This window comes from Mercenaria mercenaria, chromosome 3 (genome assembly GCF_021730395.1).
Source record: "Mercenaria mercenaria strain notata chromosome 3, MADL_Memer_1, whole genome shotgun sequence".
NCBI lineage: Eukaryota > Metazoa > Mollusca > Bivalvia > Venerida > Veneridae > Mercenaria > Mercenaria mercenaria.
In genome coordinates this window covers 79,022,206-79,030,456 of record NC_069363.1, presented here as the reverse complement: position 1 = coordinate 79,030,456, position 8,251 = coordinate 79,022,206, and the positions used below count along the sequence as shown (strand labels likewise).

Sequence of the window (8,251 nt, the reverse complement as noted above, 5' to 3'; positions counted from 1 at the left end):
TTCATATTCAAATTTTATCATGTGCTAATATATACCAGCCGATAATTGCCTGTTTTGGTAATGCCAGAGGCAAATGTTTACTGGAAAAATATTTATAGTCATGGGCAGTATCTTAGTGTCACCTGTCAAATTGTAGTTTGTACTTTCAACATTTTTATTTTTGCGAACCACTCTTCAATTTTAGAGAAATATATTGGGTTTAAATACTTGTATAATGTCAATCAAAGTTTTACTAGGCACCGATTGAATGTCCATTTCATCTATTGTAACAAAATCTCTGTTCAGTTGGGGAAAAAAACTAAAACCAAACTGAAACTAGTAGACTATACTACCAGTACATCAATCATTAGCCGACACTCAGGCCCTTCAGGCCTTTGATTTTTTAATAAAAATGTTACTGCTTTCATTGTCTACCACTTTTTTTCCACCCTTGCCTGAAAAAACAGTAATGAGTTTGTACACTGTTCAGACAATTGTGCTCTGTTGAAATTTAACCAAACACAAGTTTACCTGCATAAACAGAAAGTCTTATTACTGTGTAATCTACGTGATTTGTTGGCGGATTACTACCGTCTATGTGTATTTTTGGCCAAGAGGAAGAGCCAGCGACACAGAGGAGGCGCTTAGAACCAGAGTGGGAGCCAAGGCACATTTAATATCAGGGTGTTCATCGCTTTTATATGGAAGCCCTGGAGGGACAATTGATTTTCACACTTCCCACTGCTCAGTGACTTCTAAAGGGCAATGTTATTCCACTCAGAACGGGTTAAACGTCTTATGTATGCAGGAAGATCTGCAGAGTGAAGGCATTTCTTTTTTCAACAACATCCGAACGATGACTTTGAAATTTCTGATTTGTGTAAATTAGGGCAAAATACATAGACATATGTCCACTTTCGGTTTAATTCGGTCCTATTTCACAACTTTCATCGACCTGCATACATAAGAAGTTTAACCAGTCCTCGGAAGTATCACTGGCTCTTTATTTTCAACTCACCTCCATAAAGAGTGGGAGTCAGTGTTTACAGCTCGTGACGAGCCCACTAAGTAATAACATACATGGAGTATTTTAGGTTAAAATTGTGGGGGGATTGGGTTAATTAATGAAATATTGTTATCAGAGTTACTGCTCTTGTGTCATATGATGTGGGTGACGATTTCGAACAATGATTTTAAGTCTGAGTAAAAACCTTTCTATAATGACAGAGATATAGCGACAACGCATCAGAATTAACCTAAAATTCCAATCATAAAGGTGGCATAATTTGTGAAAGTGCCTGAAATTTTAAAGGAAAGGGAAAATAATTCATGATATAGATGCAAGAGCTATGACCCTTGTGTCGTATGATGAGGGTGATGATGAGGAACAACTACTTTATGTTTGAAGCAAAGACATCAAGTAATAACAGAGAAAATGCATGAAAACTTTAATAAATGTGTGGACATGGACGCGAATTAGCAATCTAAACTGTATACACTCGTGGCATATCAACGCTTGTACCAGTTTCAGTCAACGCTTTACTTTGTGGCGGATCCACACTTGTACCAGTTTCAGTAAGTGTTGTATCCTCTTGTGGAGCATCAACGCTTGTACCAATTTCAAACAGTGCTGCATCTACTTGTGGAGCATCCACGCTTGTACCAATTTCAAACAGTGCTGTATCTACTGGTGGAGCATCAACGCTTGTACCAATTTCAGTCAATGCTGTATCGTTTAGAGCATCAACGCTTGTACCAGTTTCACTCCACGATATATCTACTTGTCGAGGATCAACGCTTGTACCAGTTTCACTCCACGATATATTTACTTGTCGAGGATCAACGCTTGTACCAGTTTCACTCCACGATATATTTACTTGTCGAGGATCAACGCTTGTACCAGTTTCACTCCACGATATATTTACTTGTGGAGAATCAACGCTTGTACCAGTTTCACTCCACGATATATTTACTTGTCGAGCATCAACAGCTGTACCAGTTTTAATCAATGCTGTGTCCATTCCTTGAGCACCAACGTCTGTATTAATTTCAGCCAGTGCTGCTGGATTAAATAATTTACTGTCTAATTTCATACTGTCAACGTTTATATGATACGGCAAAACAAGATTCTTGCAACCCCTGTGCGGGAACCAAACATTGTTCCCTGCGGTTAACATGGGTTTCCGAACCCACACCGTACGCGGAAATCTGGGCTTCTTTGGTAATCTAGACAAAGTATCTTTTCTGAAATAAAAAAGGATTTTTTTTTCAACTTATTTTGGACAAAAATTTCTATTTCAATGTGAACTTTCCTGAAATTATCGTTACAGTTTCGTTAAAGCTATACTCAAACAAATACAAACTGTTATTGTTAACTATCAATGACAGAGCATTATTTACAATGGGACTATTTAAGAAATAATTTATAGCAAAACAGTGTTTTAACGCTATTTATACATGATGGGCGGTTATACGTCGAGTGTAATTACGTTCACGAGGGCGTAGCCGGAGTGAATTATTTCGTAAACGTATTTAAACGCCGATTCTAATGTCTGTTATTGTAAAATTTAGAATAAAATGTGAAAGAACTGTTTCTTTGAGGATGGTTGGCGCCGAATGGTAGGTCGTCACGCACGCCTGGACCAGAAATGGTAATAAGTCTTGCGGAATAGTTCAATTAGAGCGCAAATGATGGCGAATTATTCTGCACAGCGAAATACCAACTCAGTGTGTGTGTCAATGTGTAAATTAATCAAGACAGTTTTGTTATGTAAAACTACAATCTCAGTTCCGTTTATCTCTGTCCCTTCAAGTACATTTTTTATCCAGGTTTGAAGTACATGACCCTCTTAAGGTATTGGAAAAAGAAGGAAAATGCGGATATTTAACACTTTTCAGTGTATTTTGGTTTCATTGTTATCCGTAGAAGTCTGCATAATTAATAGTTTTACTAGTATGCGCATTAGCTTTCTAATAAAAGCTTAAAATGTATATGTCGCTGGGATCGTGTTTCCATGGTAACGCATTTTCTCTCATTTTTCAACAATTATGTAAGAAAACGAGTTTTTCGACGGCTTCAGTGCCATTCTGTTATTGACCAACATGGAATATTTGGGAATTATGATTAGCATAATACCAAGAAATTTACATGGTACTATGTGTTTCTTAAAGTTTAGAGTAACCATGGCAACAGAGATGTTTAATATAGCTAATATGTTGCTTTTTATCGTAATTTCTTATATAAAAAATATTATATAAAATTATCTTTCTTATTAATATAGCTTTAAAACATCTTATTTCTAACGTTAGTAATATTTTCGTATGAACTGCATTTATTTAAACAAATTTCACAGCTTAAAATACTTACAGCAGTGCCCCTCGTCTGACATTTTTATTGAAAAATCGTTCTGCATGCTGCTATTATCCTCATGGATATTGTTGAAATGAAAATAAAAAGCCTAAGCTGTGTTCCTTAAATAGACCAGTGTCAACGCTTTTGAATTTTACAATTAGACATATAGGTCACGGGCTTCGTTTCCATGATAATATTAATTTAATTCAAACCCCACAATTTTATACTGAAATTTGAACAATTTTAGAGCTTAGTTTTAGTATTTAAGTAACAAATTATGATCGGAAACTGGGAAACAGGTATAACAAATCAAACTGCCCAATTTTTATTTGTAAATGGCCGTAATAAGTTACCTTTCACCCAACTATATTCCCAATCACATCAGTTACCATCATCCATTTTCTTTCAGTTACCATCATCCATTTTCTTACATTCCGCATAACATTTCAATATAATTACACAAAAGAAGCAAAATATTGATCATTATTCAGAGCAAAAGACTAATAAAAAGTATTTCAGGAAATAATGCTTGTTTATAAACAGTTCAAATAAAGAAAATGCACAGAATAACGTACTTTCAAAATAAAAGCTATTAATTTTGCGCGGTAACTGACACGTAACGTCATGACGTCAGTGACGTCATTTTAAGGCAACAATGTTTTGAAGCGTTTCTGCGGCAATTCATTCATTATTTCTGCATTATTAAACCATTAAACATAAGATCGGAGGTAGCTTCTTGATTTATTTCCAGAAAAATGGATATACAAACACATTAAGTTTGTCGTAAACGTCGTCGTAAATCGTCACGTTAGCTTCCGGTTGGACATGCGCACATACAAATATCAAGGTAACCTACCTCCTTAAGTAAAATATTTGATCAAATCTGAAAGAGCCATTTCTCGATGCGTACATGGCGCTAAATATCATGTTGACGTGACGTCAACAGAATGTTGTTGTGGTGATTTAGTTTAAACATATTTTTATTTCATTCGATAAAGTTACATGTGCCAAATACATTTGCGAAATGTTGGATTAGAAAACAAGCAAGTAAATGCTTATATTAACTCCTTTCCATGGTGGTGTTGGCCTAATTATCATTGCACTTATTCGACCGGAAAGTAAATGTAAATTAGTGAAAGTAGTTATTAATTGAAACTTCCGCAAAAAGGATTTATATCATTACGTTTACCTAAAAAACTATTATAAATAATAACTTTATCATTGTTATTCTTTGTAAGGTAAACTAGGAGATGAGGTGAATATGGTATAAAAAAAGAAACAAAATTGTGTGAATTGGTATGGGTCATGATGTCACTCAAGGGATAAAAGGAATGCAGAAAACCACCAAATATGTCCCCGTCATATGGCAAATCTTTTAGTTTTGGACATCTGAAGAGAGCACGTTCCACTGACGGATTGTTGTGGGCAAAAAAGAACTTGCATAAGACTGGGTGTTTGTATGGATCAAAGGTATGCTGCGAATCGAACGGAGATGGTAAGGTTGAATATTATGGCTGGGAATGAGATTTCGTAGATACATAGGAGTGGGGTTGTTTTTCATCTTATAGAACTGTATTAGTCGATGTTTTCTTCTCCGTTCAGACAAAGTTTCCCAGTTTAATTCTTTCAGGAGACGTTCTGAGTTGCAATATTGCGTAGCCCCTGTTACAATTCTTCCTGCTGCTATCTGCGCCGCTTCTAGATCGTTTTTAAGCTCGTTCGTGCAGTTATCCCACACGATGTCTCCGTATTCCAAGAGTGGTCTTATAAATGAAATATACATTTTCTCAAGACTATTTCTTGACAAGTGAGATTTCAGCGATCGGAGTATTCCGATTCTCTGCCATGCCTTGTTAAGACACGATGAAAGATGGGAAGACCATTTGGCGTCGTCAGACAAAGCGGGGCCAAAAGATGTTTGTGTGTTTTTACCATGTTTACTGGAATCTGGTCCATGAAAAGGGTTGGATGGAAAGGTCTGTTTCGTTTCCGTGATAAGACAATAGATTCTGTTTTGGCTGGATTAAAAGAAACAAGCCATAATTTTGACCAAGAGGTGATTCGAGACAGGTCTTCATTTAGAGCAGCAGCAGAGATGAAAGGATCTTCCACGACAATGTAAAGAGTTGTGTCGTCGGCGAATATTGGATTTTATGTCAACAACAATGTCGTTTATACTGAGCAAAAAGAGAAGAGGGCCTAAGATAGATCCTTGTGGGACTCCGGCATTTATTGAAGACCAATTAGATGAAGCATTAGCAAGAACTACTCGTTGCTTTCTATCACATAAATAAGATTCGAACCAGTTCAAGAGATTGCCTTATACTCTAATAGATGATAGTTTAGTTAGGAGTCCCCGATGCCACACCCGGTCAAACGCTTTAGAGATATCACAGAAGATAGCACGAACTTCTTTGCCCTCGTCTAAAGCTTTTATAATATCGTTGTAGAGATACGATAATTGGTTTGTTGTAGAGTCGCCTTTAACAAATCCGGACTGGAATGGTGTGATGAAGTTATTAGAAATAAGGTAATTGTAGAAGTATTTATGGATACAACGCTAAATTAGTTTTCCTATAGGCAGCTGAGAAGAGATATTGGTCGATAGTTAGCTGGTTTTGATGGGCCAGACTTTTTGAATATTGAAGAAACGTTTGCACATTTCCAAGAAGTTGGGAAGACTGAGTTAGAGATAAGTGTGTTAAAAAAGGATGACAGTGGACCGGCTAATTACTGGATGCCTTCATGATTTAAGCATTGCCTAAAGTTAGTCATATTAGTATGATTCCTTATATCAATCGTCGGGCTATAGTTAGTGCTATACAACCGGTCTTTATCCTACCAGTATGCATTTATCAGGCCAATATCTGCCTGCCGTGTGAATTTGAGGTTTATTCAGTCAATAGAGTTACTGAAGTTTTTTTTTTTCTAAGTATGGTAATATTGAGAGAATACACTGGAAATTTCCCATCTTAAAATGGTGACGATGTGTATGAGAGACAGTTATCGAGATACCTTTTCATACAAATAGAAAAGTGGAAATTAAGGCTAATGAACCGTATAAATCATGTGCAATAATACTTTATATGTAGAAATTCTGAAGACAAACGATAACAACAAAAATACTTGAATTTATTTTATGCTAACTAATGAAATACTGTATTCTATCAGTTAAATATTTCTATTCATTATATACCTATATAAATTCTATAAAAAAATCTGCTTGTATTTCACAATTAAATATGAACAGACAGACAAATATTCCGTATTGTACCTTTTAAATTCCGTATTGTACCTTCCGTATTGTATGCTGCCGGACTATTTTCATTAATATACATTACCCGACATATTTCTATAAAAAGCACACATAAAAACTTCACTATGTTCCATTTAATATCGATAAACATTGAAGATTTCGTTCAAGAACAAAACAAGAATCAAAATTGTAAAGGTATATAATAAAAGGGTCATTATAACAGTAGCTAGATCTGGGACTTTGTATTCGGCTCTCGTGGATTTTGCAAGGTCGGATCACACTCGGCGCTTGCGCGCCTCGTGAGATCCGATCTGGCAAAATCCACTCGAGCCGAATACTGCATCCCAGATCAAGCTACTGTTATAATAACCCTATTATCTCATCACTCACACTGTGAAAATATGAAATCTATATTTTCACACTGTGAGAGATATAGCACCGCATGTCTGTTTACGCGCGTCTGTTTCCCGCGCTGAGATTAAAAATTGTTGCAAAATGCACATCTCAACGTAATTGAACATAAAATAAAAAGAAAATTTGTCTGTTTTTCGTGAATATATCTCAGTCGAAGTGAAAAAATGTTCACATTTTCACTCGCGCTACGCGCTTGTGAAAATATTTGAAATTTTCTCACTTCGAGGTGAGATATATTCCATATTCACTCAAAACAAACAAATATCCTCTATAAGATTTTTAACAGAAAGTGTTTGGTTACTTCGTAAATGATCTTGTATATATAATGCTGTGCCAATATGTTCACTTACATGTCGTTCATTTTCTTCTTTATTCAATTTCATTCTATGTTATAATGTCACATGATCCTAATGCTTCAATCTAGATAAATATTTTGTTCTATTTTATTCTATTCTATATTCGTTTAAGACGAAACCATGGTCAATAAATTTAAATCATTTTTTATGATTTTAAAAAGACGTACATACTACAAACACAAATGTTGATATATTATGTCGAAATTAAGTTATCAGTTGAACACCATTTCGTTCGAAAAACATATACCGGTATTATAAGATATTTTTACCTTGAGTAAAACTTGTATGGTAAAAGCTGCTCAATCTGTTCCGTCGTTACCAAGGTCGTGACGTGGCGACGTGACGCTGTTTCAACGCTAACATTTTTGACGTCACAACGCTATGTCTGTTAAAACCACGTCTATCATTTGTTAACACCACCCACATGCTCGATTAAAAATGCGTTCGAACACAGGCAGTCAAAATAAAAATTGATGATACGATGTATTTTATAGATTTATTTTACAGTCTTAGATAAATTTATTAGTAATGGCATATTGACTGCGCCATTTTTCGTCCAAACAGGTGTTGTATTCAAGCGGTCTTAACATACAAAGCCTGGTGACCCGTACATTTTTGGCCATTTTTATGTTCACAATACAATTATCTATACACAAGGAAAACAGGAAAAAGTCTATGAAACAGTTTTTTTTTAATATTTAAAAATCTATTCCTTACAATGAGTATTTTTCATTGAAAAAGGTCACAAAAGTGAATATGAAACAAGATTGTTTTTTCATTTGTACCCATTATTGTAATGATATAGTATTACAAATATGACTATGATATCAAATAAGTATATAATAAAATCTGTAAAAAGAATAAACCTTATTGTGCTGTCTTGATGCATATCTT

General features: G+C 35.1%; 1 protein-coding gene across 1 annotated transcript; it reads right to left on the bottom strand.

Annotated features, from left to right (window-relative positions):
* Positions 1-1,415: 1,415 nt before the first annotated feature.
* On the bottom strand, positions 1,416-7,755 carry LOC123523404 (uncharacterized). Its single transcript, XM_045301087.2, has 2 exons — positions 7,627-7,755; positions 1,416-2,223 (listed from the first exon to the last, which is right to left on the bottom strand). The coding sequence occupies exon 2, from the start codon at positions 2,154-2,156 to the stop codon at positions 1,464-1,466; it is 693 nt and encodes a 230-aa protein (XP_045157022.2). The 5' UTR covers positions 2,157-2,223; positions 7,627-7,755; the 3' UTR covers positions 1,416-1,463.
* Between the last annotated feature and the right edge of the window lie 496 nt (positions 7,756-8,251).

Bases quoted from the DNA above. Each gene is read 5' to 3' on its own strand.
- LOC123523404 (XM_045301087.2), bottom strand. From the start codon at position 2,156: ATGTTAACCGCAGGGAACAATGTTTGGTTCCCGCACAGGGGTTGCAAG.